Source organism: Platalea leucorodia (genome assembly GCF_965183815.1).
Source record: "Platalea leucorodia genome assembly, chromosome: 2".
Classification (NCBI taxonomy): Eukaryota; Metazoa; Chordata; class Aves; order Pelecaniformes; family Threskiornithidae; genus Platalea; species Platalea leucorodia.
Window position 1 is genome coordinate 3,880,691 of NC_138824.1, and position 25,515 is coordinate 3,906,205.

The 25,515-nt window shown below is 46.7% G+C and overlaps 1 protein-coding gene across 1 annotated transcript in view; it reads left to right on the forward strand.

Moving 5' to 3' along the window:
* Window positions 1–8,749: 8,749 nt before the first annotated feature.
* The window catches only part of MYO7A (myosin VIIA), a gene marked incomplete at its 3' end in the record, with an annotated part of 64,204 nt that continues 47,438 nt past the window's right edge, over window positions 8,750–25,515 (forward strand). The window contains exons 1-11 of the mRNA XM_082334162.1: window positions 8,750–8,863; window positions 9,908–10,060; window positions 16,172–16,356; window positions 17,850–17,971; window positions 19,831–19,973; window positions 20,075–20,188; window positions 21,488–21,641; window positions 22,300–22,376; window positions 23,277–23,396; window positions 24,684–24,826; window positions 25,201–25,411. Of these exons, the coding sequence (XP_082190288.1) occupies window positions 8,765–8,863; window positions 9,908–10,060; window positions 16,172–16,356; window positions 17,850–17,971; window positions 19,831–19,973; window positions 20,075–20,188; window positions 21,488–21,641; window positions 22,300–22,376; window positions 23,277–23,396; window positions 24,684–24,826; window positions 25,201–25,411 (1,521 nt within the window). The 5' untranslated portion in view covers window positions 8,750–8,764. The remainder of the gene's footprint in view (window positions 8,864–9,907; window positions 10,061–16,171; window positions 16,357–17,849; window positions 17,972–19,830; window positions 19,974–20,074; window positions 20,189–21,487; window positions 21,642–22,299; window positions 22,377–23,276; window positions 23,397–24,683; window positions 24,827–25,200; window positions 25,412–25,515) is intronic.

Sequence of the window (25,515 nt, forward strand, 5' to 3'; positions counted from 1 at the left end):
TAAATCTTCTATCTCCGTGTTTGTCTGCATGCTTAAAACCTACTCCTGAGCCGAGAAATCCCAAACAGTCAACAACAAGCTCCTTGCCAAAAGCCAGGGATGAGGTCAGACATCACTGGGAGCTGAGCCTTGTTGCACCGCGCTGGATTGCGCCCCTGCAGACCTGATTAAATTCATCATTTTTGCTCTTTCACTATCCCTCAGCACTAAATGGGAAAATGTTGCCACATTTGTGGGTTGTTTTTTCCCTCCTGTCAGTATTGAAGTTACAGGATGAGCGAGCTGTGCATTGATTATTGAATTATTTAACGATTCCTCTTGCATCTCTGCCTTTGCTTCAGAAAGCTTTTGTGTGTAGCACGTTACCTTGGCTGGCAGCTGGTGCCTGATGTGCTACGAGAAATTGGGAAGAGAATCTTATTTATTTATGAAACAGGAAAATTATTAGGGTTACCGACTACGAGCATGTGTGTTTCTTGCACTATGGTTTGTTGTTAAGTAGAAATTCAAGCTTTTTCTTCCTTTCCCACCTCTTCTTGATGCTGGGGGCAACTGCACAGCTAAAGATGAGTGCAAGGAATAGAAATGAGCCGTCCTAATTCTCCCCTGGGTTGCACAGCTGTGGATCCAGGAGAAGCTCCTTTAAACTGAGCAGGGTACACCCATGTAATCGAGAGCTGAATTGAATCAGGTAGGTGATATCTAGAGGTGATACGTGTTTTTAGGAGACCACAGACATTATACTGCCCAAAGGATTCAGGTAGCTGTTGGAAGGCTGCACTGGCGTAATGTGCTGCGATGCACCAATACATTTAAATTTCAGTCTGCTCTCCAAATGACATTGAAATTTGGAGCGAGGGGAATGCCTATGTTTGCACTTGTGTCTGTGTGCACTAAGGATTTTCTGCTTCAAAGACGAGCAGTAAGCAGGTAACAGACTCGGGTTGGGTTTAGCTCTCCAGAGACCTGGGTATGTGATTGTGCCTGGTTCGGAAAAAAAAAACCCCACCTGCATATGCAGTTTGTTTTACGTTAGTTGTCAGACGTATGGCCCACAGATCACATTGGGCCCACACGGTGCATCGACAGCCATTCTGCAGGGTATCATCTTTCCTATTTTAGAAAAGTAAGTTTAGCGCTGCAGGGAGTAATCGGAGGAGTACTGCTGACCTGCGGCCACAGACAGCCTCTGATAACCACTGATTTTCTGTATCATAGAATCATAGAATCATAGAATGGTTTGGTTTGGAGAGGACCTCAGAGATCATCTGGTTCCAACCCCCTGCTGCAGGCAGAGACACCTTCCACTAGACCAGGTTGCTCAAAGCCCCATCCAACCTGGCCTTCAACACTTCCAGGGATGGGGCATCCATGACTTCTCTGGGCAACTGTTCCAGTGCCTCACCACCCTCACAGTAAAGAATTTCTTCCTTATATCTAATCTAAATGTACCCTCCTTCAGTTTAAAGCCATTACCCCTTGTCCTATCACTACGTGTCCTTGTAAAAAGTCCCTCTCCAGCTCCCTTGTAGGTCCCCTTCAGGTACTGGAAGGCTGCCATAAGGTCTCCCTGGAGCCTTCTCTTCTCCAGGCTGAACAACCCCAACTGTCTCAGCCTGTCCTCATAGCAGAGGTGCTCCAGCCCACTGATCATCTTCGTCGCCCTCTTCTGGACTCACTCCAACAGGTCCATGTCCTTCTTATGTCGGGGGCCCCAGAGCTGGTCGCAGGGCTCCAGGTGGGGCCTCACGAGAGCAGAGCAGAGGGGCAGAATCACCTCCTTCACCCTGCTGGCCACGCTGCTTTTGATGCAGCCCAGGATACGGTTGGCTTTCTGGGCTGCAAGCACACATTGCCGGGTCATGTTGAGTTTCATCAACCAACACCTCCAACTCCTTCTCCTCAGGGCTGCTCTCAATCCATTCTCCACCCAGCCTGTATTTGTGCTTGGGACCTTTCAGCAATTTACCTGAGTATCAGCCCGTAGGGCCCCCCACACTAGAAGCTGGAGCCCCTTAGCTAACTTTGGACACCTGTACTGTACATTTCTACCTCCAAACTGTCCTCTTCACACACTCCTTTAGGTCAGTATCATCTGACCTAGTTTAAATAGCTGCTTTATGGAGCGGTGACTGTAGAAGTGCCTCTTTCATTCCCTTGAATGTAGAATAGAATGGAATGGAATGGAATGGAATGGAATGGAATAGAATAGAATAGAATAGAATAGAATAGAATAGAATAGAATAGAATAGAATAGAATAGAATAGAATAGAATAGAATAGAGAGTATTTCAGTTGGAAGGCACCTACAAAGATCATCTAGCAAAGAACACATGCAGTGGGTTAGTTGCGTCCCACCTGACCTGTTTCACAGAATAACTCAGCTTTTCAGTTATCGCTGCAAAACAACCAGCTCAAGAACACCTCCTCAGCCCTGAGAGTGTCTGGTGCATTTTCTTTGGGTCTGAAAAACAGGCTCAGGCAAAGAAACCCAAGCTTTCATTAAATCAGGTGAGGGTGGTTCCTGCAGGTGGTATTTCCTTTTTTTCTCCAGCAGTGAGGTCCACACCACCACAGTAGCACTTAATGGGAGCTCAGGTCTCAGCAGCAGCGTAAACCTATTGCCTGGGTTGTATCAGTTCCTTTGGATAAGGATTTGCCCCTTACTATGCGTGTGCATGAAGCATGTCGCAGCAGGACCCTGATCTCAGCTGTGCCTGCTGCTGCAGAGGTATAGTAAATCATCAGATCGAGGTCCAGCATGGCTCTTCGGGCTCATACTTCTCTCTCTGCAGTGAAGAGTCTAATGTTACCCCAGGGAGCTGTAATCTAAACCGGATGGCATTGCTGACAGGCTGCCAGCCAGCTAAAGGTTTGTTTTCCTCCATCGTGTCCCTCCCCTTATTGTCCTAAGCGTGTCTATTTGTTTCCTGCATAAGGCATAGCACGTTCCCTTAGAAAAAGCATGCTGATAGGAGGCTTAATGCTGTTGCTCTGCCCCTTGATGCATACAGAAGGGAGGCTGATTTCCAAGCTGGGTCATCCCTTCAGAGGGATGGGATTTCCCATTTCCAGGAGGCAGCGTGCTCGGGCCGTTCAGACAGAGAGCCCTGCAAACACCAAGTGCCTCTGGCTGACACATGTGACTCCGTCTAACGAGTCCCCAGAAAATCTCCTGCTAGCAGAGGAGCAATACAAAAAATATGCACTGGAAATGTGTGAAATTACAGACCTTCAGCGGCCCCAGGAAAAAGTAAGCACACTCATGTGATAGGACTGCAGAGACTGGATTCAGCCCTCTGGGCTCCCGTCTCTACTTTGCTCCAAGGGTAACGTAGGGCAAATCATTCCACTCCTCCGCTCCTTAGTTTATGCTTTGGCAGCACACAGAGATACACAGCCTCAGAAATATGGTAGAGGGTGTAGCTGAGCAACGATCGTAATGTCTGCTCCAGTGCAAAGTGAGATAAATACATTGGCGGCTCATTCTCAGATCTGCTGCTCCCACACTGCTCCAGTTACAGTGGCACGGTGGTGAGGAAAGGTGTGCTGATCAGCAAAGAGCATCTGTAGGACCCAGCTCAAATCCAAAGAGCCCATTCTGCGTGCACCTTTATGTACATTTGTTCGGTCCTTCCTTCCACATGCATCCTCTCATTGATTATTAACTTTGATCGGACATCTATCTTGTACTTTCTAGGGGAGAAAAAATGCAGTCATTTACAGCACTGTGTGTTCAGGTCACACTGGAAGTAGACATCTCCCATGAGATTGCTACATTCAATCTATGTCTCCTTCTCCCTGCATTATTATTGCATCTCATGTACATTTTTGCCTACTGCTTTGATAGACATCCATCTCATTAATCTCTCACCTGGCTTCTTATCCATGAGACTCGACCTCTTCCTTACATCACCTGCACAGCTACAAGAATTAGACACCTTATTGCTTCAGGGCCTTGTAATATGCCTTAAGCCTACAGAGCCTCAGGTTGCACCAGGGGAGGTTTAGATTGGATATTAGGAAAAATGTCTTCACCGAAAGGGCTGTCAGGCCCTGGCACAGGCTGCCCAGGGAAGTGGTTGAGTCTCTGTCCCTGGAGGTATTTAAAAGACGGGTAGATGTGGTGCTTAGGGACGTGGTTTAGTGGTGGGCTTGGCAGCGCTGGGTTAACGGTTTGACTCGATGATCTTAAAGGTCCTTTCCAACCTAAATACTTCTATGGTTCTATGATTGCCTCACTTTTGCCACTGCTGTTCACTGATGAGCAAAAGTAGCTCGCTATGAGTTTGATGTACCCATCATCTGCTGTTGTCCTTGGTGACATCAAGGGGACCTATAAAGCCTTCTTTCATCTAGAAATCTTTCCACCAAGAATGTCTTCTTCATCATGGACAAATTGATTCAAAACCATGTGGAATCAAGGCATCAGTAGAGTTTTGCATTAATATAGTGATAAAAGAGAATGGCATGGAAAGCTTAGCAGCTGCACTACTATCTAGTCATGCATTGCTGTTTTGTACAAATGCTGCTGAATTAGATTCAAAATTTCCATGGAAGAGACTGAGTGGTCTTAAATTGTTTAAATGAGCAGAATAGCCTTTCCTAGACAAAAATGAGAAATCTCAAGTGAATCTAATATAGGACCAGAAAAAGCAAATCTGAGGTGACTGTAAAATGTCTTGTGATCTTCTGGTTGGGCCAGCAGTCCTGATTAGTCCTTACAAGAATAGTCCTCCCTACATAGAAGGAGAGATTGCAGAAGTGGGGCTGTAGAGCAGCCAGGTGTAGATTCAGTGCGACCTCGTTATCTCCATGGTCCTCATGTTTGGCACATTTTCATCCACAGCCCGGGCGCTCCTCTCACCTATAGACACAGAGGCTGTGCTGCTCTGAACGCCTTCCACTCAATTATTTAAAATTCAGTTGCTATGGATCTACTCAAGGCGATCAGTTTAAAGAAAATGCAGATGGCCTCTGGTTTTGAGTTCCCGCTGCGCTTTGGTTAATTTGGTATGTAAAGGTATTAGGTTAATTAAATGCCATGTGTTGCATGGGGACTGACTGCATTTGTGGACTAATAAGCACCTGAGTGTGTTCTGTGCTGAAAGTCCTCAAGCTGGCAGACGGTTATTTCACGAAGAAAGGAAGGTAACAAAGAGAAGTCACAGGGAAATGAAGAGGTTTCCTGCTAATCCTGCAGTCGTTTTTCCAGAATGAGTGGTTGCGGTGTCCTTCACGTCTCCGACCAAGTATCACCCCTTACTGGAGAGACTAGAAGAATTTAAATGAAGAGAAGCAAAGTTGTTCAGTTTGCTTTGAGACTCCTACGGCACCAGTTCTATGGAGCAAACGTGCTAGCTGGCCAGTGAAGGACCATGGCTGGTGCACAGAAATTTTTCTGCTAGGAGAAGATCTTTACCAAGAGCCATATTGTGAATCAGGTCAGAGGGTGTCCTGCAAGCAGCAGGCATGGTCATGCTGGAGGTCTAAAGCAAACTGGCCACAGCTCTCTGGCATTCATGGCGGAATACATGTAGAAAGCAGAGAGAGGGACAAATACCACCGCAATATTTTGGAGATGTTGAAGAGGAAGAAAGTCGTTTTCATGCAGCCATGCCCTGAGGTGATGGAAGATCAGGAGAGAGACCAGGGCAAATGGACACTACTCCGCAATGTCAACCAGGCCCTGAAACCCACGACCATTTTAGCGGTAAGATAGGGGGTCCCAAACTCTGAGCACAGCTGGGAGCCTTCAGGCTACTTTGAAATCGGTCTCACTGTTTGATGGGATCCTAGTACTGTTTGTGCCAGCTTCTCTCACCTTCCTCCTGAGTCTTTATTCATCCCAAGTGCTGTAGCTGCCCTGTAGCGCAACCTTCTTGCTCTTTTCATTTGGAAGCTTCTCCTAAAGATCCTCTTCATGAATTATGTTGATCTGTGTGTGCACCCATCATGGTGTTTCCTCCTCTTGCACCGCTGTTTGGACATCACTGCCCATAGCTTGTGAGATCCTGAGGGTCTGCCCCAGAGCATTTGGAAGGGCACTAGCACCCAGCTGCTGCATTGAGGAGGAAGACTTGGACCATGTTGATACTGTAATGTGAATGGTGGTATTCTCACTTCTCCAGTACTCTGTCGTGTGTGTTGGAAAATAAACTGCATCAGTGTAGGCATGAGGCAGGTTATGCAACTTATAAGCCAGTCTGCCCAAGCTGGTAAATGCATGAATCACCCCGATTTGCCCTGAAATCCCCAATATATCTGCTGCTTTTTGGGCTGATCTGAACGTGACTGCATCAGTGGAAGGAGTGCAACTGACTTCCGTGGGTTTTGTATCAAATTGATTAAAGTCAGGGAAGGAAATAGGTCGGCACTCTTAATAAGTGATGTTATTTTTTAACCCCCCAGACCTTTCTGAGCTTACCAGCTTAGCCCATCCCATAAGACTTGCTTTTTTCACCAGTATTAAGAACTGCACTTTAATGTGTTTAGAAAGAGCATTTAGAGGGGATGAGCACTCTGTGCATTAGGCAGGCAAAGCACAGGAGTTGTCTTAGTGGTAGTACAGTATCAGTTTACCTTGGGGAAAGCAGACTGCCTTTTCATCTCAGGTGTGTGGTAACAGAACATGTGAAGCAGGCTGCTTTTACAGCTATTCAAAATTAGAGATTTAAAAAAAAAAAAAAACAGCATTATAATTCTTTCTTTCTTGATTGAGAGCAATTTTTACGCAGCTGCTGAGGTGTCAGAAGGGCTTTCTGCTGAGCAGGCACCGAGCAACCTGGCTCTTCTCTTGCTGACACCTTGATCAAGTTACCCACCCTGTGTATGAATTTGCCCAGCTATGCAGCGAGGATAACAGTGCTGAGCACTCCGAAATGCTTTGAGAGTCTTGGATCAAAGGAGCTAAGAAATAAATATTAATATAAGTGGATTTATAATGTATCTGTGCATGACTTACTTACTGCATTCATTAGTTGTTGGGTTTTTTTCCTTTTTAACTGAGTTATGAGATGTGAGGGTAAGGCAGTTAATGAGAAAAAGATCTGAATATTATATTTTTATGAGCTGGGTAAAGACAGGTATAACAGTGCTGTAGCACAACCCTCTGAGGAAAAGAAAACCCAAACTAAGGGCTGGATCCTCAGCTCCATGTAAGCACGATGACTTTGTTGATATCCTAGGCGAAACTTAGCAAGCAGCTGCCAAGGGTGGAGTCTACCACGAAATGGCTGGGGACTCCTCGTGTGTAGTGTTTCTCCATGTGTGTGTCCCTGGGTACGGCTTCACATCCCTATGGCACTCACAGGTTAGTATCTCTCAGAAGTCCTGGTGAGCAATGACTTGGATGGTGAACATTTCACTGTGTTTTATATTGCTGGATGCCTCCAGTTCCCACTGCCCAGAGTGGAGCAGAAGGTTGTTCATCAGCCCATTGAGTCAAACCAAATCTATAAATACTCTGTCCACAGAAATGGTCGATAGTGGATGCTCAGGAAAGCGGTTATATCAGAGCACATACAAAGTGATCCCTCCTATTTTTCACTTTCCCTTCTCCCAGCAGTTTTTCAGGACTTCGAAAGGTAGATATTGCATTTGCATTGTGCTTAATGGGTACAAGTGGAGCTGGCCCCCAGGAACGTGGCATTAGGTGGGGCTACAAGTTCACAATATTAAACTCAGACGCATGAAAAAGTACATTTGCTTGCTCGATGCAAACATGCCTGACAATAATTTAACTAGGCGGCTCCCCATTTTAGCACCTCTTCACATTGAGATTAGGGGCAGGAAATAATTCTGCCTTGTTTCCAAGAGTGTGGATCCCTCTTGGGAGTTGAGTTTTGGGTTATTTTGGAGTTTGCTTTTGTGTTGAGGAAAACACCTTCTTTAAAAGCCTTTTTGCATTCAAGTAATTTAATATCCACAGAGCTGATGAGCAGATAGTTCCTGCCCAGCAGGACTGACAAGAGGTCTATAGGATCACCAGTGACATGGAGCAAGTGGATAGGGGTCAACTGCTTGCTGTGTCTTCCAAAACGAAAACAAAGAGGTCTCAAATGAAAGAGGTGACACTTTTGAAACATGCAGAAGGACACAGCTTTTCACGCTATTTGTAGCTAAACTCTTCCTCTGAGATTATGGATGCCAAAACTTTGCACAGCTTCAGGAAGCAACTGGACATGCTCACAGTAGATAAAATCCACTGAGAAGTATTAAATGCAAAGAGCCCACCTACAAATCGCTGTAGCTGGGAGACCTGCTGAAGAAGTGTATATATCTGCCTCTCTGGTATGTTCTTAACCCTTCTTTAGTCATCCCCTTTTCACCAGTCTCCAAGATAGGGGAATGTATATTTGATATTGGTTATCTGCAAGGAAAAAATGTGCTACAAGCCTCCAGGCAAGGTTTTCCGGAGCTCAAAACCATCTCCTAAGAGTAACTTTCTAGGCTTATACATTGCACAAAGGGAAACCTCTACCTCGGTGAGCTTTTCTGCCTGTATCGCTGCTCTGTAACCTGCTTGCTGGATTCAGTCTGTGACCAACAACTACTCATGAACTCATGAAACGGAGAGACACTGCAGTGGGTGTACGCTGTGTGGAGCATGCCCTACTGCTATTACCTTGCAAGGGGTTTCCTGAGCACCTTTTACCAATGATTTGGGTCCAAAACATCAGCATCTTGTATCCCAAGGGATGCTGAACCTTCTGCAGCCCTGGGTGTAACTCTCTTCTCTTTGGTTCCAGGGGGATTATGTGTGGATGGACCTCAAAACCGGACGGGAATTCGATGTCCCCATTGGAGCGGTGGTTAAACTATGTGACTCTGGACAGATCCAGGTTGTGGATGATGAAGGCAATGTACGTACAAAAGGTTGTGATGACCCTTTTTCAGCAACACGGGCCTGGCTAGGCCAGGAGTCCTAGGGTCATGATGACTGACTTTGTCACAGGCTCCTCATATGTCCTTGGGAATCAGCTGTGCCATAGTTTTCTTTGTGAGGACAAGATAATGTTGTGTCCCTACTTTTGTGGCAGTACTGGGAGTGAAAAGTTGAGAAGCTTCTTGAGTACCATGATAACAGAGTCCTCCAAAACACATTTAGATAGTGCTTTGAGCAAACCCACCTCAGCCTGCTCTTCCTCTGCTGTTATCCAGACCTTCCTGACCTCCTGCCAATACAGGATGTGGCCAAACACTGGTTCTCCTTCAATTTCCCACCTCTGCTTCTGTGCAGTGGTGGCTGTTTAAGAGGAACATCTATATCACAAGCAGAGAGCGACCAGAGGATGTTCTCTGTCCTTTATAATTTTTTTTTTCCAGCCTGAGATAATTGTGAATGCTCTCATTCCCTTCAAGGACAACAGAAAGAGATTTGGTTCAGCAGGGTCCTTGTGTCCAATTTGTAGTGGCTTTTGAAGCCCTTTAGAAGTGATCACTTTAAACTACACTCTGCCAATAAAAGTGTAATTTTGCCAGCCCTGTGCATCCCTCTCTCCTCTTCTAAATCATCTTTTCTCTGCTCAACAGTATTTTGTGGCAGAGGGTTAACCAGCGATGTGAAAATATAGTTGTGTGAAGGGAAGAGCAAACCTGCTATTTGTTAAAAACACCCCTGATGTGCTGGATGTCCATACTGCCCTGGATGATGCTTCTGCCAGGATGGCTCATGTCTCATGTCTCTTGCTGCTCCAATAAACTGAAAGATGTTTTCCCTCTTCTGCTAGGAATGTTTCAAATTAATGACTGCCGTGTACCAGGAATAGAAGCTGTGGCCTGTGTGCTAATGCTCTGCTGTGCATGTTCTTCCATCTGGTCCTTCTGTCTGGGGTGGGCTGTTTCTGTCTCTCATCCCAGTGGTATCTAATTTAATTTGCCTTTCTCTGCCCTTGCTCTCTTCCCAGGAGCACTGGATCTCCCCGCAGAATGCCAGCCACATCAAACCCATGCACCCCACCTCCATCCATGGAGTGGAGGACATGATCCGCTTGGGGGACCTGAACGAGGCGGGAATCCTCAGGAACCTGCTGATCCGCTATCGGGAGCACCTCATCTATGTGAGTGTCCTCCCCACCTCCACCTCTTGCTCTGCACTGCACCCCCCGCTCTCCTTAGCTCTAGGGAACCCACCTGTGGGAAACCCTGGTTGAACTGAGCATCACAAAAGCCACCTCCCCAGCAGGACAAGAGTCAGCGTTCAAGTCTCTGTGCTGGTTTTATCAGTGTGCTATACGCTGTGTAGTCTGGTGCGTGTTCTTGGGGCAGAAGTGAGGAGCATGCGTGCGTGTTTGCCACTAGCTAATGTACCCAAACTGCCTATGCAAATATGGAAAATTTGGCATTGCTCTCAAATCCTACAGTTTTCAGATACTCAGGTAAGTGCCTGCTGTGCCTTTGAAGGCCTTTTCAAAGCCACCTGGGAATCTGCTTTTTAAAAGCCTCTCGAGACTGCTAGATTTTCAGGCCAGAGGGATTTGCAGTGCAGTCTGACTTCCCAGATAGCATAAGCTAGCAGACCATATCCAGGATTTTATCTATCAAGTCTGCTTGTTCTGCTTGGTGTCCAGTGCCTTTTGAAAGGATGGGTTTGAATTAGAGCTGGGCAGTGGTGGAGAGCACACCACTCTGTTACATAGGCTGTTCACACGGTTGACAGCCTCCTGCCCCCAACTCTGGAAGATATCCATCTCTTCTTTCAGAGGTGGATTTCAATCCTAGAGGAAGGAGATATGGCTGCTGAAAAGGCATCCCTAATTCCTCAAAGCTTGGAGGAGAATAGAGAGACCCCAAATTCGTCTCTCACCAAGGCACCTTATTTGTTGTGCATGATGTCTAGGTCCCCTGTATTGTCAGTTTAGAGGAAAAGGCAGGACCAGAAAATGATTCACATGTTAGATGAGCTGAGTTACTCCCTGCAGCTCTCTTCAGGGAGCCACAAACATTTATAATGATAAACTAGCAAAAGTTAGCAGGCCAAATTCATACTTGAGGTGATGTCTCCATGTGCACTAAGCACCCATGGCAGTCACCAGAGATATCAATAGAGCCAACAGAGCCAAGACTGCCTTTCAGCTGTGCAAACATAGATGCCTGTTGGATGAGGTGATTGCTTTAGAGCTGGCTGGAGCTTGGGTATCATAGAAGAGTTTATGTTGGAAGGAAAGTTCAGGTTGGAGGTCTACGGTCCCACCTCCTCCAGCTCAGAGCATGTCCATCTTCAAGGTTAAGAAGTAGTACTCATGTGGATAACTAAATTCAAGCAACCTGAATGCTACCCAAGAAGTACAGATAGCCAATAATTTGTAGCTGATTGGCTCATTCAGGGAACATGTATTTATCAATTGAGCATTGCCCCTTCTTTTTTTCCTGCTTGTGGGCACCCTGCAGTGGTACCAAGTGGATTCCCACAGTTCTCTCTTGCGCTCTGAGAAAGCTGGGATCATGTTGGATATTTTTTCAGTGGTGTTCATGTGTGTCTCCTGTGGTCCCTATGGCATCAGGCAAGAGCTTGTTTCCTCACTAAGTGAACAGAGGTCCTCAGATAAGATTTCATGTGTGCAATATCAGATTGCCTGTGAATACATCCAGCTCCTTCACGAAAGCTCTGCCTCTGAGCTCCCTCACCAAGCTATTCAGAAGCATCCAGGGAAATTGTGAACACAAACAGGCACTGGGCAGAGCATTGTTTTGCATCATCGTACTAATAAAGTGCTAACGCAAAGGGCAGCTTCTAACCTGGAGGTGCACGTGGGCAGTGATTTGGGCTGAAGTGACTCAGTAACCATGTGGTTTCTCTATGAGTTCTTCAGGTCTGATGGTGACAGTGCCATGCGTCCTTGTTGTGGTTTAACCCCAGCCAGCAACTAAGCACCACACAGCCACTCGCTCACTCCCCCCCGGTGGGATGGGGGAGAGAATTGGAAGAGTAAAAGTGAGAAAACTCATGGGTTGAGATAAAGACAGTTTAATAGGTAAAGCAAAAGCTGCGCGCACAAGCAAAGCAAAGCAAGGAATTCATTCACTACTTCCCATCGGCAGGCAGGTGTTCAGCCATCCTCAGGAAAGCAGGGCTCCATCACGCGTAACGGTTACTTGGGAAGACAAACACCATCACGCCCAATGTCCCCCCCTTCCTTCTTCTTCCCCCAGCTTATATACTGAGCATGATGTCATATGGTATGGAATAGCCCTCTGGCCAGTCTGGGTCAGCTGTCCTGGCTGTGCCCCCTCCCAGCTTCTTGTGCACCGGGCAGAGCATGGGAAGCTGAAAAGTCCTTGACTGGTGTGAGCACTACTTAGCAACAACTAAAACATCAGTGTGTTATCAACATTATTCTTATACTAAATCCAAAACACAGCACTATACCAGCTACTAAGAAGAAAATTAACTCTATCCCAGCTGAAACCAGGACAGTCCTACAGATCTACTGCGTAAGGGGTGGCCACATCCCACAAAGGGATTTGCATCACAGAGGTTCCAGGTTACTATGCCTTGATTGCTCCACACCACTAATGGCTTTGGAGTGCCAGCCCACCATCCTGGGCACAAGACAGCAATTAGTGCAATCTCAAAATCAGAATGACACTCTCAAAATGACGTAGACCGCATAGCTTGATAGAGGGGCACATAAACCACCTCTGTCTACACATGTGTTGCTGGAGGCTCAGGAACCCAACTTCAGGTCTCATCTTTTAAGCGTGGTGGCACTAGGACAAGTAGATTTGTGTCAAATGTGGTAAATATTGATGGCAGTTTTGCAAAGCCAAGGTACTGTATGGATGCCATGTGGATAGGGGATACCCAGTCCCCCGAGGTGTTTTTTCTGGGATATAATTTGTGCTATTTTAAAGATGGTGAAGCTCAGTATGACTTTACCTTCACTGCTTGAAAGGATTTCTGAGCCTGCTAAGTAAAGGGTGACATTTCCAATGGGACTGCAGTCACTCTTGTTTCTTCATCTCCTTAGCTTTGTGGAGGGTGTAATTCTGTTCTAATTAAACATAATTTTCCTTTTTCTCCTCCCTCACATTTTACTCGTAAGACAAACTGCGGCGGGAGGGTAAGTATGACTCATGGAGCTGTCATTTGCAATCGCTGTCATGCCTTCCACTGGGTCATTTGTTTCTGTTCACCATTGTGGCATTTGCATTTACTTTGCACCACCATTGCTGCTGCTTCACAAATGCACTGAGAGCGTCATCCCCTTGGCTGCAGAACTTGACCCTCATCGTGAAGTTGTGACACCTTCCCAGAGCTGGAAGGTCCCCAACCTGCGAATGTAGTTAAAGCTGTAAGTGCTTCTCAGTAATGACCTCAATTTGAAGGAAAGAAACTTCTGCAGCAAAATGAGAAAAACTTCAACAAGGGCTTGTTGCCCATGGTTTGGTTTTCATGCATTAAGAGAAACTATGCTGAATAGCAAGAGCGTCTCGTGGGGAGTTTGGACTCGTGAGTAAGGTTAAATCTCTTTCTTTATCTGGAGATGAAACCAATGCCTGCTGGTGCTCTCCAAGGGTTGCCAAAATGCAGTAATGTTTGGTAGAGCTTTAGCACATAAAAATCCAGATGAAGTCAGCCATGGTGTTCTGGGTAGCGAGGGAAGCAGGCTCAGAAAGGATTTGTTTGGGGCTAATTAAAATGTAGGTCATGCAGGCAGTAATGAATTTGCTCTGAGATGTGGTTCCTGTGGTCAGCTACGGCAGAGCCCCTGGCTATCGGTAAAGCTTTATTTTCCCAAGACAGGAGGGCTTTGCCTTCACCCAGCAATAGAAACCAGAGAGATAATATTTCCTTGGAGGTGCCCTTTGGCCCCTCATCAGCAAAGTGGACAAAGTTTTGCATGCCATCAACTGTGAGAACTGGGCAAATTGTGAGTATTTATCAACTAGGAATGACCTACAAAAACAAGCACTAGTACAAGAGTTCATGCTGACAAAGTGTTTTGTGGATCACAAGGGAAGGGTCAGTGAGAGCATCCAGAAAACATTCCTGCAACTAATGGTTAACTCCTTTAAAAGTCTCACTGGCTGCATTTGGGCTGGGGCAGGCCAGCGTGGCTGAAATACAGGGATTTCAGACAGCTGCAGAGGGTCAGTCTTTTTGAAAAGAGGCTCAAGGAAGATTAGAAATGTCCCTAAAATTAACCTGGCAATAAATTATGAAGAGGAAAACAGTCTTCCAAGTATCTTATCCAGGACTGGAAGGAGACTTGGGGTTCACTGGGGATCTTGGTGACATAATACCATTCAGAAATTGAGCCCACTCCTTCTCTGAGCACCAAGCTTACCTGCTCTGTCCCTGTGCAAGGCTGTTCTGGGAATTCTCTGCTCCCCTATTTCAATGCCGCCTTCTTCTAACATCCAGTCTACGTGATTTCACAGCCCATTTCTACCCTTTGGATTTGTGACAACTTTGTTCTTGAGCTTAAAGAGCTTTTTCCCTTTACTGGCACATTACCCCCTATTACAGGGAAAACTATTTTTTCCTTTCTCAGTTACCACTGTAAATTCAAACCTCACCTGGGACTGAACAGAAAGTTGCTCTCTGGTGTTGGCCATGAGGCTAGAAAGCGATAAGTCCCTAAGGGCTTTCAGCAGCCCTGCTATAGGACACAATTGCCACCTACTGGCTGCATTTCAGCAAGCCTGAGCTGGTGGGAAGAGTTGCGTAGATGGTGGCAAACAAATTATCTCACTGCACTCAAGCCCTTTCCATCATGATTGAGGGAGACTGGGCTTGATGGGAGAAACTCGACCTGGGGCTGCCAGCTTGTGTCTCCAGGTCTCCATTTCCACTCCTCTCCCCAGCAGTGGTAGTTATTTTGCTGCCTTCAGAAATGAGGAACAACTCAGACTTGTTTTATTCATAAGCCCGTTTGCAATATGCACAAAAAGAGGAGCAGCCAGCAGAGCATAGAGCGATTTTCTTCTTGGTTCACAAGCATCCTTGCCTGTGCCACTTTACTGCTTTTTGCCAAATGCTTACTGTTGGTTTTAGTCCACGTGGATAAAAACACATAAGGATTATTTTTATGTTGAAATTACTTTTTTTTTTTTTTTTTCTGAGAAGAATATATGCAGCAGTGAGGGCACTTTCACAGCTGGTCCCACCAGGATAGAAAGGTGAGATTAATCTTGTGACTTTAGTTTCCAAAAGTTAACCTAGAGAAGGTGACTCGGCTCCTTTGAAGTCATGGATTGAAACTAGCCTTCATCTCATGCTCTTTGGTTAGCCCAAGATGAAGCCCTTTTGACTCGCTTGCTCTAGACACTACCTTTTAGACAGCTGAAGTTGAGGAAGGAGATCCTTATTCTCTGCCTTGAGCTTGGGATGTGGCCAAATCTCCTAACCTCAGAGCTGCATCTGAGCAAGATGACAAAGATCATGAGACCTTTGGTGAGAGGCTTGAGAGAAATGGCTTCTGAAAGGGCAGAAATGAAAGAGCAAGACACCACAAAGGGGTTTGCTGCCCAAAGCCCAGGACAGCCCTGCTCGTTTGACTGCCACAGAGAGCATGGGAAGGACAAAAGGCTATTTCCAAAAATTACTCAGAAATAGCTGAGAAGGGATACGTCAGGACTTTGTGGGCCGTATCCCTGTGCACAGGACAAGGTGTAAATTGCAGCATGAAGAGGTCTGGTTAGACAGAGATGGTAGAGAAGAATGTATTACAGAGGAAGGCTTAGCAGCTCTGTTGTGGATTTTTAAAAACAGGTTAAAAAGACATCAGTCAGGAATAGCTTGGATCCAGCTGGTCCTGCTTTGAGATAGGGCAATGGTCTTCAGGTACCTTTCATCTCTAGTTTCTCATAATTTGTGCAATGCAATAAATATGTATGGATATGTGCTGGCTCCGGCAATTTTTTTGCAAGTATGAGCTTGACTTGAAACTTTGAATCTTAACTGAGGAGCATCCAAAATATGAATTAAGGCTTGAATCCACGTTGTGCATGAGCAAGGCTGAGTACGAACTGATTTAGATAGTTTGGGACTTTTGTTCCAATTTTGCTCCAGGCTCCACCCTGCAAGCATCTTTGACTTGAACATCATCTTTCATCCAGCTTTTGAAAAACCTTGATTTTTCTGGCCACCACACTCCATCCAAGCTGCCAAAGCCTCTCAGGCACATCTCACTGTCCCCATAACCCTTCATGTGCTTCTCCTCCAGACATACACTGGTTCAATACTGGTGGCAGTAAACCCCTACCAGCTCCTACCCATCTACTCACCTGAGCAAATACGCCTGTACACCAACAAAAAGATTGGTGAGATGCCACCACACATCTTCGCAATTGCTGACAACTGCTACTTCAACATGCAGCGCAACAACAAGGACCAGTGTTGTATCATAAGGTAAGTTGGTGAACTTCCAAATGGCCCATATCCTGAAAACAGATGCTGAGCACCTGCAACGTGGTTGATAGGGAACAGCTTATCAAATAGAATCAGAAATTTGAATGACCTATTAGATCTTCCACCCACATATTCCCAGTGCAGAGGTGGTCTCTGTTTGCAGTCACTGTTCCGAGTAAAGATGCTTTATTGATCCTTTGGTACTTATCCTACAACCAAAAAAAATCTCATATTTAACTTTAACCTCCCCTTTTAAGTTTAAATCCAATACTCCTACAGACATCAAAGATGCAAAGATCTATACCTTCTGCACTAAGAAGGGCCAGGGACAAGCTTGATCACTGGACCTGTGGTTGAACTGGTGTCTCTCTGCATAGCTGTGCTCTGGGTTGGTCAGTCTTGGGCTCCAAGAAATGCCTGGTCACAGTTATGGGCATAGTTCACTCCAGTGTCTGTCCGAAATGGTGGTATGAACCAGATTTAGTTTCCTCAGCCCTCCAATGCTGTTCTATCGAGTTTTGAACCCTCAAACAGTCCTGCATGCTTTCAGGGCACCACCTCCTTCCAAGGCATGCCTCAGTTTCGTTGCACAAAACCATTTCTCTGGAGCACCCCGTGCACAGTATTTCAGATATGTGGGACTGAAAAGACCATGTGGTAATGATTACCTTGCAGGGCTAAAAAAGCATCATATGGAACCCAGAGGAGAGTCAAGGCCAGGCGTGATGCAGTGTGCCAGTGGCCAGCCAAGGCTGAGAAGTGAGGCAATTCAGCCATGGGGGCAGGGCTGGCTACTGAACACCCAGAAGGTCCATTTCAATCAATCATGTATACTGGCTACCCCATATATCAGCCAGGCCATAGACTCACACCAAGGGATTTCTGCCCAGCCCTTCCTCTTGTGCCATTGCAAGATAACAGAAGTTATCTTTCAGTGGAGAGAAAGTTTAGGGGAGTAACTCTTGCTTCCTGCCCCATGATCTTCTCCTCTCCTACTCACCCCTTGATAGGACATGCCTAGGGGACCTGTGAAAGTGCCTGCCATTAAAAGGCAGTGTTCCACAGTTTGCCTTCGAGTGCATTTTGGCAGCTCAAGACTGGCGATGAAGATGCCCCATGGGACCAGTCAGCCCCTGAACCACAGGCCCATGGTTTGGTGATCATACCTGGAAAAGCACAGTCTGAAAGTGCTTCCTGACCTTCTTAGTGCCAATTGAATGACGGTATTTCATGGAGGGACCCAAACCCAAGCAACAGCTTGGGCCAAATGAACTGGAAAACAAATCTGAATCTTGGCTGGAAGCTGTCTGGTACTGTGTCCTACATTTCTCCTACAACCAGTCCTTGGGATGCTGGAAACCCGTCCTTAGTGGCCTCATCCTGCTTGTGCTAGCAGAACAGGCAGAGACATTGTCCCTTTGGAGACAGAGAGAGCAACAACAGCAGGGGTGCAGCAGGGCTTTCACTGACCTCGATTCCTGTTGTCTTTGCAGCGGTGAGTCCGGAGCAGGGAAGACAGAAAGCACAAAACTGATTCTGCAGTTCCTGGCAGCCATCAGCGGTCAGCACTCCTGGATTGAGCAGCAGGTCTTGGAGGCAAATCCCATCTTGGAAGGTAAGACCTCAAATGATGGAAGCATTTTTTTCCTGGAAAAAAAAATTCAGATTCAGGAACCACAAAATATGGCCAAATGTAAATCACTTTGTTGTATTTTGAGTTTCATAAAGTGACAAAATTTTAAAAAACATCAAAAGCAATGATGTAAACATTTGTTAAACAGCATATTCGGTTTCTTTCCATTTGAAAATATTTTTCACAACACAAATATTCTCTGATTTGGGCTCTCAAATTTTCCATTAATATTTTTGACAACTATTGTTGAAAGCAAAACATTTCAGCTGACCTGAAATATTTTTCAATTTTTTGATGCACTTAAAATTGAAAAATGTGATTTTCCACTTAAATCAGGACTTTTTTTCCCCACAAATTTCAAAACAGAAACCTGAATTTTACCTAATTCTCTGTGTAGTCTGGGATTTAAAAAATGCTGATCACCAAATACACAAAGCTCTTTTGAAAAATCTCGCCACCTCTTCCAATGCTGGAATTATAACTGTATGCAGAGCACCAACAGCCTGTAAATGCTGCATATTCAACTAACTAAATTTTTGTTTTCTTTGACCATAATTGCAAAAATCCTATTCCTATTCTTTTCTGGTTCAGCAAAACATCAGATTAATTTGACCAGAGATTCACAGACTAAACACCTTTTGCTGGCAATACACAATAGCAAACCCCACCTTTTCCTTCCAAGATCAATGAATGGCAGCAGAATGCAGAAAAAGAAATAAAAGCAGTTCAGGAAAGAACCAGATAACGAGAATCAGCTCGTGGCCTTAATAGGTACATTGGCAAGCTGTTACTGTGATCAGCCCCACTGTTTTAATTGGATGTCTGTAAATTAAATAGATGATCTGACCCTCTAGTCCCAACATGATGCCAGATGGACCTGTTATTCAGAAAAATAGCATTTTCCTTAAAGAATAACATTATTTTTACCTCTCCTGCTACTCACTGAGAGCAGTGTTTTGCTTGGTAAATAGCCCCCTAGGAATCAAGGGAAATGTGAATATCCTGACTGCTTTCCATGAATAATGTTAGCAGAGCAGACAAGAAAGTCACTGGCTGAGTTTTTCTTCTCTGTGCTCCGCTGGAGATTCCTTCAGCCATGGCCTGAAGATGCAACGAGGCTCTCAGGGCACAGCAGGGCTGCCTGACCACTGGTGTTGTAAACTATCACGGTGCATGGCATGCATACAGGGTGTTTTCGAACACGGATTTCATCACTGCTAGGACTGAGGGGAAGAGATGCTCTGCATTTCAAACAGATCTCCATCACCTGCCAGCGATCCTGGAGGCAGGCCATGCTGGCCAGGGCACACGTGCCAGTGGTCCACACCCACACAAAGGATGGATGTGGGTACCTTTCTCTGCACACAGTCTGTTTGCAGGGATAAGTCTCCTGGCTAAGTCCCTCTCTGTTTCCCTAAAGGACGAGCTCTTTACTTTCCCTCTCAGTCACCAAATCACTCAGCAGCAGCTCTGTCATTTCCCGCACAGCGTCACCTCGCACGCTGCAGCATCCTCTGCTAGCCTTGCTCAACCCTCTTGTATTTCATCAGCTGCTGCCAAAATCCTGCTGTCCTAGCTCTTCTTCCTGGAAAAGGTCACCCTGTTCCCATGCCTCATTCTCTGTGCTCCTCTCTGGATTTCCGAGGACAGTCACCTGCAATATATCCTGTTTCCCCACACTGAGATGAAATTAAGCCAGCCAAACTTAAGGGGAAAGGCTTTGGGGCTGCTTTTTACGCTCTCAGCCTTGCTCTTCTGATTATTTTTTTTGCCCATGAGACCAGATCCATGATCCTTCCTGCATTAGGTCCTCTCTAACTCCCTGCAATTCTTCCCTGCAGCTTTTGGGAACGCAAAAACCATCCGTAACGACAACTCCAGCCGATTTGGGAAGTACATCGACATCCACTTCAATAAAAGAGGAGCCATCGAGGGGGCGAAGATTGAGCAGTACCTGCTGGAGAAGTCCCGGGTCTGCAGGCAGGTAAGGTGATATATCTGCAAGGCGTGGGAGCAAGCACTCGGTCAGTCGACCTTTGCGGTGCCGTTCTCCTTGCAGAGCTGACGCGTCCTCTTCTACTGCAGGCCCAGGATGAGAGGAATTACCACGTGTTTTACTGCATGCTGAGAGGAATGACGATGGAGCAGAAGAAGAAGCTGGGTCTTGGGAAAGCCACGGACTACAACTACCTTGCGATGGTGAGAGCGCAGCGAAGCAGAGGTTTGATGGGGTGATGTGGTGAGAGCTTGTTAGTAAGGGAGAAAGAAGAGAGAGGTGCTTCCTTCACAGCCAAGAGCTGCTTTGCTGGTTATGACCTCCCCAAGTCTTAGCCACAGGGTTTGTGGGACTTCTTTGTCCCACCACCACAAGCCTCACAGTCTTAGTGCAAACCCTTAACCCCTGTGTATAGAGCAGGTTATTTCCACTCTTCCTGTGGAGCAGGACACAAGCTTGGATGATTTTGGTGTTCGGTGCCCAGTTCACTTGTTTGGAAATAACCAGAGTGTTAGATCAGTGGGCTGGAGCACCTCTCCTATGAGGACAGCATGAGACAGTTGGGGTTGTTCAGCCTGGAGAAGAGAAGACTCCAGGGAGACCTTATGGCAGCACCTGAAGGGGACCTACAAGAGAGCTGGAGAGGGACTTCTTACAAGGGCACGTAGTGACAGGACAAGGGGTAATGGCTTTAAACTGAAGGAGGGTACATTTAGATTAAATATAAGAAAGAAATTCTTTACTGTGAGGGTGGTGAGGCACTGGAACAGTTGCCCAGAGAAGTTGTGGATGCCCCATCCCTGGAAGTGTTGAAGGCCAGGTTGGATGGGGCTTTGAGCAACCTGGTCTTGTGGAAGGTGTCTCTGCCTGCGGCAGAGGGTTGGAACCAGATGATCTTTAAAAGATCCCTTCCAACCGAAACCATTCTATGATTCTATGATTCTGTGATATGACCCGATGGTCTTGCAGCAGTGATGGATGGGGAAGAGTGCATGGCTGGATGGTGCATTCTCAGCAGCATGCAGTTCTGAGCTGTCTCTGCTCCACATTTCCGACTGAGCCAGCAATCTCCAGCTCTAATCCCTATGCACCAGTGTCACAGTCTAGAGGGGCTGGTAGAAGCAGGTGTAATTAAGGCTGGCCCATGATCAGCAAGGCTGGGACCCAGGACCCAGCTTTCTAGCTGGATCGGTGGGACCCTGCAGCGCGTTTCCTTCTCACTCTTTATCTCCATACCAGGGAACCTTTTCTCCTCTGCTGATTGCAGACAGGCACAGGGTAGCTGGGGACAGCAGGGTAAGTGCAGGTCACAAGGCTGAGCACCAAATCGTAGTATGCACCAAAGGGCAGAGCCAGATCCACTGGTTCAACATCATCTTTTGCTTATTCATCCTTTAAACAAAATGTCTACTGATTTATGGGGAAGCCCTGGATAGCTTAGGGTTACACCCAGATGCTCTCTGCTTTACCCCATACACCGTGCGATGTCTTCACCTCCCCAGGGTAACTGCACGACCTGTGATGGCAGAGATGATAGCAAGGAGTACGCCAACATCCGCTCCGCAATGAAGGTCCTTATGTTCACCGACACGGAGAACTGGGAGATCTCCAAGCTGCTGGCTGCCATCCTCCACATGGGGAACCTGCAGTACGAAGGTAAAAGGACAAAATACAGGGACGCGGTCCGACGCACTTCTACTCTTTATTCTGCATGGTGAGAGGGAGCCAAGCTCAGGGTATCCAGACTGCCTGCCACGGTGCCATGCCAGGGAGTCGGGTGCTTATTGTGGCGTGTAAGGACAAGAAAGGAGGAATAAGTCCATCTGCCCACTCTGCAGGGCTGCCAGACCCCAGTGTGCTCAGTAACATCCACCTTTTCTGAATGTAGGGAGGTTGAATATGGCCACAGGCCATTCAGTAGACTCAGGTTTTGCAAGGAGAGACTAATGGAGTGTTTGACAAGTGCCTGTGTGATTGGATATGCTTTTGTAAAGGTACCAAACCGCCATGCTGTCAGAAATGACACAGTGGTTTAAAAAGCCTCTTTGGAAGGCAGAAGCCTAAAGCACTTAAATGCTAGAAACATTTTTACCCCATCAGTCATTTAAGGTGGCTGGCAGAGCAGAGTACAGATCCTTTGCAGCCAGCAGCAGGGCTCCAGCAGCTGCATGAACTTTTCTCTCCCTTCTGATGGCCAGATTTTGCCTGGCCATGATGCAAAGGCAGTGGAGAAAGACCCTTTCCTTCACCCCATCCACCTTCTGCAGAGCCACGTCCCTTGCTGATGGCTTTCCCTCTGCCTTTCTTCCCCCAGCTCGGACCTATGACAACCTGGATGCCTGTGAGGTTGTTCAGTCGGCGTCACTAATCACTGCGGCATCGTTGCTGGAGGTCAGTGGCTCTGCGGTGCTGCTGTCCCCTTTCTGGCTTGTTCCCATATTTCTAGTATTGTGGCAAAGCTTCATCTGAGCCAGATTCTGCTTGCACCACCAGCTCTAGGAGGCTGAGGAGACCTGGGTAAGCCATACTTTGCCCTGCGCTGGCAGCGCGAAGGTGGGTGTCTCCATCTGAGCTGGGTATCTGAGCTCCCCTTCACACCAGTGGAGAGAAACAGAGACTTTGGTGGCACGTCATCCTAAAAAGGACATCCAAAATAGTTCAGTCTCTAAAATAGACTGTTTTCCTCATTGATGTAGCTGAGACAGAGATGTCACCTATACTGTGTGTATCTGAAGTGAGGTGAGATGACCCTCACCCAAACCACCCATGTAGTGGCTGGAGCATTCTTCAGTGGCCTCCCCAGCCGGTAACAGGGCTCCCTCAGGGACACCATCTCATCTCCATAGGCACTGCTGGTCCCAGGGAGTGATCCACAGCTGTCTGCAGGCTGTTTTCATGTGCTTTAGGGGGTGGACATTTCCCTGGCTTGATCTCAGAAGTATGAAAAGAGGTCAAGGGGATGCAAAGCTACATTCATGCTGGTAGGATACAGCTTGGCGGGCTTTGCTTTTTCATCTTCGCTCCCCATGCCTCATTAACATCTCACACTAAGTCACAAGAACATTTTCCATAGTAAAACACTCTATAAATGTGTTAATTACTCTCTCTGAAAATGCTTGTGACATCATTTGAGATATTTGCCCTGTACAACTAAGAAAAGTCAAGTATCTCCAGCCGTAGGGTCTGCAGTGTCCCCCTCTGGACATGCACATTCAGGCCAGTAGCCCAGGCCATTGTAAGGACACTTTGTGTTGTAAAGTCAATAGCTGTGTTTGGTGGTGTCTTTGCCAGGTTGACCCTCAGGACGTGATGAACTGCCTTACCAGCCGGACTATAATCACCAGGGGCGAGACCGTCTCCACTCCTCTCAGCATGGAACAAGCACTGGATGTGAGGGATGCTTTTGTAAAGGTAAATCTTAGGGCATTCCTTTCTGCTCCCATTGATAAACTGAAGAAATCTGTCAGTTTTGAGACCAGAGCATCCACTACACGGGAAAAGTGTTTCACTTGGTGCCCATGTGAGCTCAGATCAGCAGATGGCCTTGAAACTATGTTCTTACAGGGGTGCACAAAGAGTTCAGATGGAAGGAGTCTAGATAGCCTGGTCTTCAGGGGATTTGCAATCTGGACTTGAGACTGTCTACACTCAAAGGTGACCTGTGGAAGGAACCAGCATCCTGAAATGACTTTACCTCAACTTCAGGAAAATGCCCCAGCTTGAGCTCCAGGGTTAGATCCTCAGCTGCTCTAAATCAGAGCAGCTCTATCAACACCTGTAACACCCACACCTGAATTTCAGGATTTAGGCATGTCTGCAGCAGTAAATAAAGCTGAATGTCACAGGAGTAGGGATAGAACAATACAGCAGCCACCAGAGCACTTACAGAGAGCATCACCTGAGGCTTTGCAGTGGTGAAGGTTGATGAGGTGGGTGTGCATCACTGCTGTGCTGTTTGCAGCCCCATGTAAGGTTGCAACACAAGCATTGGTGGCCCGCTGCAAATGTGGCTCTGATTTTTGGTGGGCACTCTGGCCAGCCTGGGCTCTCCACTCTACCCGTGGGGGACTGCTAGATAAGGCTAACTGATTTGACAGCTAATTGGTCTGCAGATCCAGACAGTGACTTCTCAGTGGTGATGGGCCTTTGAATCAGGCTCCCCTCCTTGGTAGTCCTGCTGTAGCTCATACAAAAGAAGTGAATAACACTGTAAAGCATGCAATCCTGGGATTACTGAAGCTGCAACAGCTGCTTCATTAAATCAGCAAACTGTCCAGCCAGTGCTGCAACATTTTAGTCAGCACCTTGTCCAGGTGAGATGTCCTTGGCTTGTCTAGCAGTGTAACATGGCTCTGCTGATCTGTAGAGAGAGATGTTTAGAAACGAAGGAGAGGTCTGTCTGGCTTTACAGTGAGCCCATAGATCCAAAATATGGGACTATCCAAATCTGGGATTTTGCTTTCGGTTGTCTTTTATCTAGGCTTTCAGGTCTGTTTTTCTTGATCTACATAATGGCTTTTGAAGCTTTAAACCATGCCAAGAGTCTGGCATAAATGTTGGCGAGCATGTCCTCAGGGACTGTCCAGTTGCTGGCCATGCTTTAGGGGAGCCTGTGCCATCACGAGTGAAGTGGTGCCGCAGACTAGCAGGGTGAACTGCTAACCTGTCTCAGTGATCTCCATCTTTGGGATATTGCAGGGAATTTATGGGCGGCTTTTCGTTTGGATCGTGGAAAAGATCAATGCTGCAATTTACAGACCTCCTTCCCAGGAACTCAAAAGTGTCAGGAGATCCATCGGCCTCCTTGACATCTTTGGCTTTGAGAACTTCACTGTGAACAGGTATGGAGCCTACAAAAGGAGAACCAGGTCTTAACCTTCCTTCACCACCCCAGGCTTAAGGTCTTGCACCTCTCCTGAGATGAACAGGACTGGGCTGGGCCAAGCCTTTTTCTATCAGAGCTAATCACTTTTATGCTGCAGCAGGCAATGTATTTCCTAAACAGGCTGGTTTAGGCTACACATGTATAATGGCCATAACATTGGGGGGGGGGAGAAAAACTGATTATCTGAACCTTTAAGGAAATTCTCAGCCAACAGCAACCTTACTCAGTAGTTGACATGGCCTGAGAGTATTGCTTCAAGCATGGGGAGAGATGGAGAAAGATAGACCGTGGTGGATTTAAAGTGGCCTTTTCTTGACCTTCTCTCCACAGTTTTGAGCAGCTTTGCATTAACTTTGCAAATGAAAACCTGCAGCAGTTCTTCGTGCGCCACGTCTTCAAACTAGAGCAGGAGGAGTACAACCTGGAGAACATCAACTGGCAGCACATCGAGTTCACTGATAACCAGGATGCCTTGGACATGATTGCTATCAAACCCATGAACATCATCTCCCTCATTGATGAGGAGAGCAAGTTCCCAAAGGTGTGTTTTGGGCTCAGCCCTGCTACCAGTGACCCTCCTGTTTTTACCCTCTTTGCACTTTGCATGCTGGCACCCTATGAGAGGGCTGATCAGCCCCAAACACA